At 40.1% G+C, this 12386-nt stretch overlaps 1 protein-coding gene across 1 annotated transcript in view; it reads left to right on the top strand.

The window, feature by feature from the left end:
* Positions 1-12386, top strand: part of si (sucrase-isomaltase) — a 53773-nt gene that overhangs the window by 29519 nt on the left and 11868 nt on the right. Inside the window, exons 23-37 of the mRNA XM_089012984.1 lie at positions 116-204; positions 646-695; positions 2392-2583; positions 3786-3935; positions 4010-4216; positions 4516-4670; positions 7749-7917; positions 8655-8751; positions 9842-9954; positions 10501-10626; positions 10723-10851; positions 11049-11162; positions 11273-11335; positions 11999-12115; positions 12222-12312. Of these exons, the coding sequence (XP_088869110.1) occupies positions 116-204; positions 646-695; positions 2392-2583; positions 3786-3935; positions 4010-4216; positions 4516-4670; positions 7749-7917; positions 8655-8751; positions 9842-9954; positions 10501-10626; positions 10723-10851; positions 11049-11162; positions 11273-11335; positions 11999-12115; positions 12222-12312 (1862 nt within the window). The remainder of the gene's footprint in view (positions 1-115; positions 205-645; positions 696-2391; positions 2584-3785; positions 3936-4009; positions 4217-4515; positions 4671-7748; positions 7918-8654; positions 8752-9841; positions 9955-10500; positions 10627-10722; positions 10852-11048; positions 11163-11272; positions 11336-11998; positions 12116-12221; positions 12313-12386) is intronic.

Raw genomic sequence — 12386 nt, 5'->3', positions numbered from 1 at the left:
GATATGTACATGTTTGTTAGCAACACAATATAAAGATGAAACGTAACGTCACAACAATCTATTGCATATTCATTCATACAAGCGAATGTTATTTCTGTCCTATTTTGATGTACAGTCGACACAATCCAATGGGTCTGATCATTGCTCTCGATGACGAAGCCCAAGCCGCTGGGGAATTATTCTGGGATGATGGAGATTCCAGAGGTAATGTTACACAGATAGCTTTGATTAACAAATATGAATAAGAAAACCACTTCATGTCACTTGACCGCTCGTCAGGCATTTTCTGTGCTTTTGTGTATAGTTTTATTCATATTTGATCTTTCAATTTACCCTGTGAGTCGCTGATAAAATCTAAATCTTGCAATATGTATTTAAAGGATGATGGCAATGTCCAGTCACACAAAGGTCAATGACTATTTCGGTTGCACTTGACTGTTTTGCTTTGATTGATAAATGTATTCCGCTTTCCCATTAGGGATGCGCAACTTACAAAATGAAAATGCTTATGCCAGAACTGTTTAAACAGTCTGCTCACACAGATGAATAAATGAAGGTCAGTCACTCGGTGTGACAAAAAAACTGTGAAAAATTCTGTGAAAAAAACTCAGAAATCTGTTCTGCTTTATTTTTATTTTTTCACAGACACGGTTAAGAAAGGCAACTACATCCACTACAAATTCACAGTTATCTATGTAAGTCTCCCTTGCCTACCTGTTTTCTTGTCAATCCAGCCTTTACTCTCCATCTCATCAAATGCAAAGTTCAGTGAGGTGCGGTGAGGTTAATGGTTGAAGAGGCACTGACGTCATCACAGTCAGATTTACAAACATATGAAATCTACGGAGTATCTTATTCACCATGTGATTGGCAACAGTTAACGTGTTTTGTTTAAAATGTCCTGTCAGCATTCTTTATATATACAAACTGTAGCATAGAAAATGTAATTTAAAAAACCCTGTGTTGTGGCGGGCACTAGGACCAGGCATCTCACCCAGCAGGTGCACAGGTGGGGGCGGGTTTATGTTACATATATTTCACTGCATTTTTTGTTTGAGTTAGATCCACTTGTTAGCCGTTGGAATAAACACGTCTCCACATTCAGTCGTGTGTGCTCTTTCCTCAACGGCTACAGTGTTAACTTTACTTATAAATGAAGTCCATGCGCTGCTCCTTCCGAAGAAAGGCATCGATAACTTCTTTGTAGAAACCTTCCTTATCTTTCTTCTATTTTAAAAGTCTGTCTGTCTCAATGGAGATCAGTGCCAGTGAAGAAAGTCGTCCTTGATCAGTCCTGTTCCGACTGTATGTTTTCAGTCTTTTCAGTGCTGAGAATGACCGCTCCACTGAAGCTGTAGTAGCTGGAACAGTTAGCCCGAGCTGTAGCAACTTTTTGCCTCAGGAATAGTTTCAATGAGATCCTTCTGGGCCAAATAGCTGAGAAGCTGTCCAGGAGATTTATATCCATCCCTCACCGTTTGTGAGCTATACAGTCCAGTTCCTTTAATTATTATCTCCTGCTTCGTTTGAAAGTCCAGTTGAGAAAATTCTTTCAATTTAGATATGTAATCCTCCATTCTGAAAATAAGGCCAAGCAACACGAAAAAAATGACTGGATGGTTGCATCTAACTTGATAACTCTTTACTGTAGCTTGCTGTCACAAATTCTATTATTCTGCAGCCGAGGAGTCACAAGAAGAATCTCTAATCACCAGTGCCCCCTGTCATGAGGCAGGAGAACTGTGCACCTATACAGGTTTGAGAAAAATAAAATAAAATAAACACTGCAGTACAGTGTTTATTATGTACAGTGACTGTACATTTTATACAACAGCGAAACTGTAGATATTGAGTTCATATACTAAAAGTGTTTGAACACTTTAATAGCAACATGCAGAGGGACAGCAATGCTGTCTCACTGTAGAGCAAGCCAGCACAGTTAGCATAGTCATTGCGCAATCCATGGTGAGGCTCAGCCGGCTGCTGCCTCACCGCTCGTCTCTACTTAGTATTTGAACGGTAAATGTGAAAATTCAGCAATTTGAAAAAAAAATCCAAAATTGGTTAAGTTAAATGGAAAAGAAATTTAAAGTACACATTACTCAATAAATACAACTGTTTCATTTATTTTTTCATTTGATATTTCCATGATGACAGGTGTGGCACGGCCTCACCTGCCTCACCTGCCTCCCCTGACTTCACGTCACTGGCAAAGTTCAAAACAAGTATATTTCGGGTGACTGATGATAGTTATTCTGCTGAAGATGACGGGTGTCAAGTTTCCAGGCATAACAGTGAAAAGAGTTGCTGAATGTTTTGTCCAGTGATGAAATAGAAGCAATGGTGGCTGTAGGATCTGGTGACTCAGGCTATTTCTTTTCCACTTCACAGGGGGTACTGACTATGCAGGTGATGCATGCTGGCTACAGGGATCTCTACAACCTTCATTTCGAAAACATCACAATCTTAGGCGTCCCTCACTCGCCCCTTTCTGCTTCTGTGACACACGTGGACTCTGGATCACATGAAAATTCCACGACAATCGTTCCAGATTCCAGCATCGAGTATGATCCAGCCCAGGAGGTACTGTCTATTCATATTCATCCTTAATCACATTCGTATATACCATATTATTAACATTCGAAGAGCTGCTGCTTTATTCGCGCTCCAGTAGCCATGTGATGCTAATGATTGTTGCTGGGGTACAGAAATATAAAAACGGCATGCAGTACTATCCTACAATCAATGATGGACTTCTGCCAATTATTATAATAATTTCACATATCTTTTATTTATGGCTTACTTTCAATTAAAAAAAATGATTAATTCAGTTTGATTATTATTATTGGATTAATTCAGATTGGGAAAGTGTTGTTCTGATGCAGGAAAGATGTGAGGTGGATGACTTACAGTCCTGGCTGTAACATTTCAAGGTTAGGCACTAAGTGTGAGAAATGGGAACAATTTACGGTGGGCGGTATGCTTATATAAAAAGAGGCAGCCCCCCCCCCCCAAAAAAAAAAAAACAATTCAGAGTCCAACAACCCTTCCATGTGCAAACGGGGTTATGAGTTAAAAGGCCACAAGACAAGAGTCTATGAAATGAGAAAACACCCATTTAACCATTATTGCAGGAAGTTTCCGCAGACAAAAACATGCTCAAGGTTTCTCTGGTGAAACACAGTATACATTTATCACATTTTATGCAATCATTTTCTCCCTGTGAAGGACAAAAATGTTCTCAACTCTAATTTTTAAAGCTCAAGGAATATTCCCTGGCTGGATTCTTTTCTCAGTACGCCGCTGCATTCACTATCCGTGAAAGATAGCTGAATTGTCTTCATGACACCTTCACTGCGCTTTGTGTCTTGCTCCAGTTTCTTGCTTTCAATTCCCAACTGAAGTCTATGCTCAGACGGTCGCCATCAAATATTTTGACTCTGTTTAATAATGTGAATATGACTTCAAAAGACAAGGACACATTGTGAAGAACATGACTCATGTGGAGCAAGCAGATGAAAAAAAAACTTGAGTGTGGGACTGTGACTGTGTAGCTCCCCCAAGATTTGATGTGACTCAGTTCCCCGTAGAGGCTGTTAAAGCAGTTTTGGAAATTAACAGATGTGTCTTAATCGGAAGCATAAACAACATCAAGCACATCCGTTAGTCAGTCTCAAGGAAGCCTTTCTGTATAAAGCTTTGCTGTACAGAAAAAAACAGAAATACGGCCGACAGTGAAAACATTTTGCTAAATTTCCCCACTTGGCACTCTTATTCAAATGCAGGTCCTGGTTTTACGCCACCTGTCTTTAACTCTGGGAGAGACGTATCTTGTGAGTTGGGAGGTGCCGCAAGAGGAATACCAGCGCTTTGACTGTTACCCTGAGGAGCATGCAGATGAGGCAAAGTGCAAGGCTCGAGGCTGCATCTGGAAGGTTCAGAGAAAACGGCCCATCACAACTTGATTTTTCACTTTCTCAGTTTAAAATGTTCTTTCTTCTCGATTCAGCAAAGTGACATTGAACGAGTTCCATGGTGCTTCTATCCAAAAGACTATGGATACCACGTCAGAATAAATGAACAAACCGCGTCTGGCATTTGGTTCCAAATCATTCGGAACCAAAGGTACCAGAGAAGGAGCCGCTCTGAGTCACCTGATGTGGATGACCTCCATGTTCAGGTCACCTATCATAGCAGTAACATGTTGCAGTTTAAGGTATGTTTATTTGTCCATGTGCCATGTCACCTTTCATGTACCACATTTTACCATACTGAAGTATATATCAAATGAAATTAAATAAACACGTATAAATGTGTATGTACATATAGCTGAACGAGACAACTTAATTCCCTCAGAAAACTATTGAATATATATAACATATAATATATATAACTTTTGTTTATTAGGTTCATCTGTTAATAGCCTTTTGCCATATATTGAATCATTTTTCGTTTCCACCAGTACAACCATCCTGCATGGCCATCACATATGTACTAATGTGCCATTCTGTCCAGATCTGGGACCCAGCCACAGCTCGTTATGAGGTTCCAGTTCCGCTGTCTGTCCCAGCTGTTCCCGAAACTAATGAAGAGAGACGGCTTTACAAGGTCCTTTATAAAAGTGATCCATTTGGCATCCAGGTGATACGGAGAAGCACAGGGACCGTGATGTGAGTGCAAGTGAAAGCAGATTTGTTTCAGACTAGCCAGACCTGCTTACGGTGAATGGTACCAATGAGAATATGTGGTAAATAATGCTGATTTGCATTTTTGTGACTTTTTGGGAACATATAAGACATCAAAGCAACCCTTCCGAGACTGGTTGCTAACCAATGACTCTATTTTTCACACCATCATTGAATGTGACTCTTGGAACTAAAGTCAGCATCAGTCCGGAAGCATATTGCTGACATACCAGAAAAAAAATAACAGAAAACTATTTGTATTTAAATATATGGTTTGAAGTGTAAAACGTTCTTATGTTAAACCATCATAAGTATCATGTAAAAATGAAGGCCTCCATGTAAAAACGTGACACATCGTGAAATTATGATCATTGCAATTATCGTTAAAATTATCATCAAAGAAAAGTCATGATACTGCTAAAAACTTGTCAATAACACATTATTGACAACAACAAAAACACACTATGTTTTATCTCAAGGGGTATGTGGAAATATTCTGGTACATTGAGATTTTTATACAAAGCTCAGCCACTCCATGTTTAGTGCCATCGGGGAAAAAAGGAACAGCCCCATGCAGGTAAAAAAAAAAAAAAAACATGGAATTTTCACAGTACAGTGAGACCTTGGCTTACAAACTTAATTGGTTCCCTGATAGTGTAAGGCGAAAAGTGTGTATCCCCCCAAAAAAAAATTCCCATAGGAAACCATTGAAATGAGAATAATCCGTTCCCAGGTTTCCATAAAATATAAATTTCAACTAAATAAGGCTTAAACCTACACACAGCTTACCTATTCTATGTATAATAAATGTGCTATTGTATTGCAATGAAAGAAATACACTGCACGGAATAATAAAGTCACTTTGTTTACATTTGTCGTGGTCATTGATGGCTTGATGGAATGGCGTTGGAGGTCAGAGGGAATTGCTGTTTGGAAAGAGAGTCACATTCTATAAGGACTGTAATCATAGAAATAAACTGTACTATAAAATAAAGTCGTTTTATTTACCTTTGTGATGGTCATTGATGGCTTGATGCAATGGCGTTGGAGGTCGGAGGTCAGAGGGAATTGCTGTTTGGAAAGAGAGGCACATTACATGACGACTGTAATTAAAGAAATAAACTGTACTGCCAGGACGAGCTGGAAGAAGTGGCTGGGGAGAGGGAAGTCTGGGCTTCCCTACTGAAGCTGCTTCCCCCGCGACCCGACCCCGGATAAGCGGCAGAAGATGGATGGATGGATGGATGGAACTGTACTGTAAAATAAAGTTTTATTTCCCCTTGTGATGGTCGTTGATGGCTTATGGAAGAGAGTCACGTTCCATAAGGACGGTTGGTAATTCAGAATCAGAATCAACTTTATTGCCAAGTATGTAGAACACAAAAGGAATTTGTTTCCGGTAGAACACGCTGCACTAGTATCGTTGTCAAAAAAAAAAAAAACTGCGAAGTGGCACTATACAGTTCCATTTTGGCTACTGTTGAAAGAGTTCAAAGAGTTAATGGCTTGGGGGAAGAAGCTGTTTAAATGTCTGCTGGATTTGGTGCGCACACCTGTGGTGTGGCTTCTCTTATTGCTTCTTTGGGGATTCCTCATCATGTTTGCTGATTAAAAACCTCTTAATTGACACCTGTTGCTTTCTGACTTGTAAGGTCTTACGAAGCTGAGGCATCACATTTTCGTTCATCATGTTGATGACTGTCACAGCCACAGTCTTTTCTGGATGGAACTAACGGGTTTATCTTGATCGTTCGTCCCTGGTTCATTGCTTCTATGAGCGTTGATGGCAGAGGATGTTTAAATCAGCAGGAAGCCAGGTTTTGGACAGAAGGGCAGTTTAATCTTGAAGACAGCGGAGATATTGCGATGCCGGCTGAAGGGGAAGCATGAAGAGAGAGAGAGAGAGAGAGAGAGAGAGAGAGAGAGAGAGAGAGAGAGAGAGAGAGAGAGAGAGAGAGAGAGAGAGAGAGAGAGAGAGAAATTGTTTTTAGCATTCGGCTGAACTCAAGCTTGTGGTGTTTTTTTTTTCGGTCCCATAAGAGTAAAATTATCTGCAAAGCTCCTGTAAAGCTCCTTGTAAAGAGCAGTACATTGGGGAGACTCAACAAATTCTCAAAAAACTTCATCAACATCGAAGGGATAATACTAGTGGGCCTCAATCGGCAGTACATTTGCACCTAAAAGCTAGCAACCACTCATTTGACGACAATGAGGTTAAAATCTTAGCGAAAGAACCTAGATGGTTTGAAAGGGGGGTAAAAGAAGCGATTCTCATAAAACAACTAAATCCTTCATTAAACCGGTCGGGTGGGGTGAGGTTCAATTTGGATCTTTCATACAATAGCCTGCTTAAGCAACACAGGTTAGGCAACATTCGGAATGCTGATGAGGTGATACCGCTGGGAGTGGGGCAAATAGGCTAGTCGTTAGTCAGGAATGTAGGTCCAATCAGTGGGGCCACAGGAAGTGATCCTCTGCTCCCCCCAACCTGAGAGTAGGGACCTATCATAGCTGTGTCTGACGCCGCCATGTCTGGACATTAGTGATATATAAATAGGGCCGATACGACCAGTCAGACTTTAGTTCGCTGACGAAGCCTCTTGGATAGGAGGCAAAACGTCCGACACCTTCAAAAAGTACAGATGACGGCTGAAGAAACCTTCTCATCAAGGGGTGTGGAAAGGTGCGCCAGCTGGAACGCTGTTCGGTCGTGTGCTTCCGCCAAAGATCCGAAGATCACTCCGCCAGCCGTGGTGTGTGTATCACGAAAAGTAGTCCGTATTTCAAGGTTTAATTTTCATAAATTTGATGTTTGTAAACCGAAAATAAGTAAGGCAAGGTCTTCGTAAACCGAGGTCTCACTGTACTTAAAAAATTAGCAACTCCTGCATATCTTGGGACCTCTCGAATAATTTTGTGTCAACTGAAACGTTGCCAATTAATCCATTTGAAAAATGGGAAGTTATTACCTTGGGCGGTAACTGTGTTGCATTCAACATTATGATGTGACTAACTCTTTTTATAATCATGCTTCTGATTGATGTCTCTGTCACTTTATCTCAGTTGGGACTCCTCGGTGCCAGGTTTTACCTTCTCTGACAGGTTTATTCAAATATCCACACTTCTCTCATCCAAATATGTCTTTGGCTTTGGTGAGACGGAACATTTAACATACAAACATGACCTGAACTATCACACTTGGGGTATGTTCTCCAAAGATCAGCCTCCCGGAGTAAGTATTGTCCATAAATATTAATTTGATCATTTTAAGATGAGAAAATCCTCGACGTAGTACACAATCCATACAGTGTAGTTGGGATAGCTATTTGTTTTTTGTTTTTTTATAAGAGAGAATATATCTTTACCTAGAGCAAAAGAATGTTAATAATTGGATGTCCATCCACGTCACAAAATGGGTTTACAAAGAGGTTGGCTGGTATGGATTAATTGAATACAGAACAGGAATTCTCCATCATTTCTTTTACAATGATTGATTGTAGATGTAACTGCATTTAAAAAAAGAAAAAAAAATGTTCTTAAGTTATGTCAAACAGATAGCAACGCAATATCCACCCGCACAAATCCAGGCCCAGCCTACATGTAATCACACACGCACACACATGTATACATGCACACGCACGTACACACAAACAAATTTTTAACAGCTAGTTACCAGCAGACTACAAAGCTGATGGAGTCTGACATGCCCGTGAGTTTTTGTCATAGATGTTGACATCTCAAAGTGGCATATTTTCTGTCTCTAGCAAATCACTGTGTTTCCTGTTGCCCAATCTATCTTGTTTCATAGTCTCTGTTCATCTGGGTATGCAACTTTCAAAATTCTACATTTAGCAATTAAAGCTGTTTTCAATCTAGCAAAATAAAAAAATGCTCTTGGACAAGCAATATAAACAACACAGCAATGAAAAATAAAAGTTCCAAATGTGATTGTGTTTCTCTTTATTACAGTACAAGATGAACTGCTACGGAGTCCACCCATTCTATATGGGCCTCGAGACCACTAATGATGCTCATGGTGTGCTTCTTCTCAACAGCAACGCAATGGGTGAGTGGAAATAAGAACTTGCACGTCCACACGCACACACACATGCATACACATTGGTGCACGCGTGATGAAACGCATTATGTCAGCATAAGCCTTGACATGGATGCAATGGGCATTTACTGTTGGTATTAATATTAATGGAATATTTTATCGTGCATGACAGGAAGCCTTCTAAAAGCTCAATGCGACTCAATGAGCATTTCTTGATTCGTTTTATCCCCACATTAAAATCCATTTATAGTCAAGAGGAACAGACACCGTTCTGCAGTGAAAAACAATAATCATGCTGTTACATTCAGCCACACTTTAGATTTGTTTGTCTTGGATTTTTACTCCAACATCCCATCCAACATCTCTCACTTCCAAACAACATCCATGTGATCCTGCCTTAGAAGTGTGAAAGTGTCTATTTATGCCCTGCGATTGGCTGGCAACCAGTCAAGGGTTCACCCGACCTCTGATACCAATTCAGGTGGGATATGTGCCAGTTCATCCATTACTCAAATGAAGACTTGGTGGTCAATGGATACACAGTGTTAAAACACACAAATAGAGGATAAAAAATACACGTGTACACACACGCACACGCACTCGCACACACGCACGCATGCACTCGTACACTCACATGCACACACACACATACACACTCCAATTGGTTAAAAAACAGTGATAATTGGCATTTCCTTATTCAATAAAAATGTAAAAAAATATTTTCCTGCATTATATAATAGAATTCAGTTGGTCTTGTCTTTTAGTAAAATGTACCACACTGAGAATAAGTACACACACTCACACACACACACACACACACACACACACGCACACACACACACGCACACACATGCACATATACACACATACACACACACATGCACACATACGCACATTAACAAATGCACCCACTCATTAATTGTGCATAAAATGTAACTAGATAAATGTATACAAGTCATGTACATGTATTTGCTTTTCATACCGTTCCCCTCTGCTCTCATCATCCCCACACGTTCAAAACCAAGATTTGGACACAAGGCCAAATAATTGTATAAATTGAAACCCGCCTCCCAAATAATCTTGCTTTTTTTGAATGCAGATGTCACTTTTCAGCCGACCCCAGCTTTAACCTATCGAACTGTCGGAGGTATTCTGGATTTCTACATGGTCCTGGGACCAACACCTGAAAATGTGGTGCAGCAATACACTGATGTAAGTTTTAGTTCCTTATATATATATATATATATATATATATATATATATATATATATATATATATATATATATATATATATATATATATATATATGTGTTTGTGTGTGTGTGTGCGTGCGTGCGTGTGCGTGCCCTGTCTGGCCCTGGGCTTCCTTTGATGGACTACAGCATCTGGGAGTTTTTCGCTTCATTGCACTCCCTTATTTGGACAGTCTAAACACACTTGGCACATGCGCATATGTGTGTGTCTCTACTTCTCTCTCTCACTCTCTCTCTCTATCTATCTCTCTCACACACACACATACACACACACACACACACGCACACACACGCACACACACACACACACACACACACACGCACACACGCACACACGCACACACACACGCACGCACACACACACACACACACACACACACACACACACACACACACACACACACACACACACACACACACACACACACACACACACACACTCATTTTCAGTGTTTTTCTCCACTGATAAGTTTGGACTTCTTTCTTTGATTGCTATCATAATAGCTGATTGGAAGACCTGTTCTACCTGCTTATTGGTCCCTTGGATTCCAGCTCTGTCGCTATGGATATGCTAATGACAAAGAGATAGCAGATCTATACTCTCAAATGAGGGCTGCAGGTATTCCCTATGTAAGTCATTTGACACTAATGCATAAGTAGACATTAATATATAAGCTATATGTATATGTCTTATGTACCTATTTTTTTTCGAACTGGAAACTCCAGGATGTACAGTATGCGGACATTGATTACATGAATCGGCAGCTGGATTTTGTTTTGGACCCAGAGTTCTCTGAACTACCTTCCCTAGTTGATGCCATGAGGAAAGAGGGCATGAGGTTCATCTTCATTCTGGTAATACCCAAAATTTAAATCATTCTTAATACTTATGAAAACCGCACATAACTATGTATAAAAGCACGTCGGCTTTGTATTGTATTTTGCATCTGAATAGTTCATACAGTAAAAATAGTTCGTACACACATATGATACTTGCCGTTTTTTTTTTTTTTTTTTTTTGATATCCGATGTTGCTTATTTTAAAATTCCAGGACCCAGCCATTTCAGGCAATGAGACTCATTACCCTGCATTTGATCGGGGTAATGCAGAAGATGTCTTCATTAAATGGCCCAAAACACTTAGCAACGACATTGTGTGGGGAAAGGTAAATTGGCCTGAATAGCCATATATAAATAAAAAAATGCTAATATACATTCACTATATAAGGCATGTGTACACATATGTATTGATGTCATTGGTATTTTTGCCTTGCAGGTTTGGCCAGATTACCCAAATGTCACAGTAAATGAGTCTTTGGACTGGGACACCCAAGTAGAGGTATCATTCAAAGAGAATGAGCATACTGGCTATTTAAAAGCTAGCAACCACTCATTTGACGACAACGAGGTTAAAATCTTAGCGAAAGAACATAGATGGTTTGAAAGGGGAGTAAAAGAAGCGATTTTCATAAAACAACTAAATCCTTCATTAAACCAGTTTGTTGGGGTGAGGTTCAATTTTGATCGTTCATACAATAGCCTGCTTAGGCAACATAGGATTAGTAATACTGATGAGGTGATACCAGTCTAAGTCGGGCAATCAGGCCAGTCGTTAGTCAGTACGACAGGAACTATCAGTGGAGCAGCTGCAGGGAGTAGTCCTCTACTCCCCCCAACCTGAGAGCAGGGACCTATCATAACAGAGTCCGGTACCGCCATATTTGGACAGTAGGGATATATATATATATATATATATAAAAAAACGTCCGACACCTTCAAAGAAGTACAGATGATGGCTGAAGAAACCTTTTCATCGATGGACCACTCCTATACGACTGAGAACTTACGCCGACGTACTGGCTATTTAGTTTATGGTGAATATTGAATCAATAATGTCAGATGCAATACCGTTATTCTCATTTCCAAACCATGTTTTTTCATCGAACTCTACAGCGTCACCTAACTTTCCGGAATTCATTACTTTGTGACCGTGTCTTCTCAGCTCTACAGGGCTTACACTGCCTTCCCTGACTTCTTCCGTAATGCAACGGCAGAGTGGTGGCATCAAGAAATCATGGATTTCTATCAGAACACGATGAAATTTGATGGCCTATGGATTGTGAGTGAAATGGAAAATAAGATCAATTTACCTTGTTTTTATGCTGCCTAAATGCATCCACTTGACTTTGAGACGTTTGTGCTCAAATGTTTTGCCCTCCCTCAAGGACATGAATGAGCCTGCCAGTTTTGTACATGGTACAGTCGGGGGGAAGTGCCTGGGTGACCCACTTCTTGAGAACCCTCCATATATGCCAGGTAAGGACATGGACAACAACACGTTATGCATCTTATGCTTATATTCTGTTGTTGTTAGCAATAATAACTTCATT

This window comes from Hippocampus bargibanti, linkage group LG14 (genome assembly GCF_051943395.1).
Source record: "Hippocampus bargibanti isolate YZ-2025 linkage group LG14, ASM5194339v1, whole genome shotgun sequence".
Lineage (NCBI taxonomy): Eukaryota > Metazoa > Chordata > Actinopteri > Syngnathiformes > Syngnathidae > Hippocampus > Hippocampus bargibanti.
This window is presented reverse-complemented; position numbering and strand designations above follow the sequence as displayed.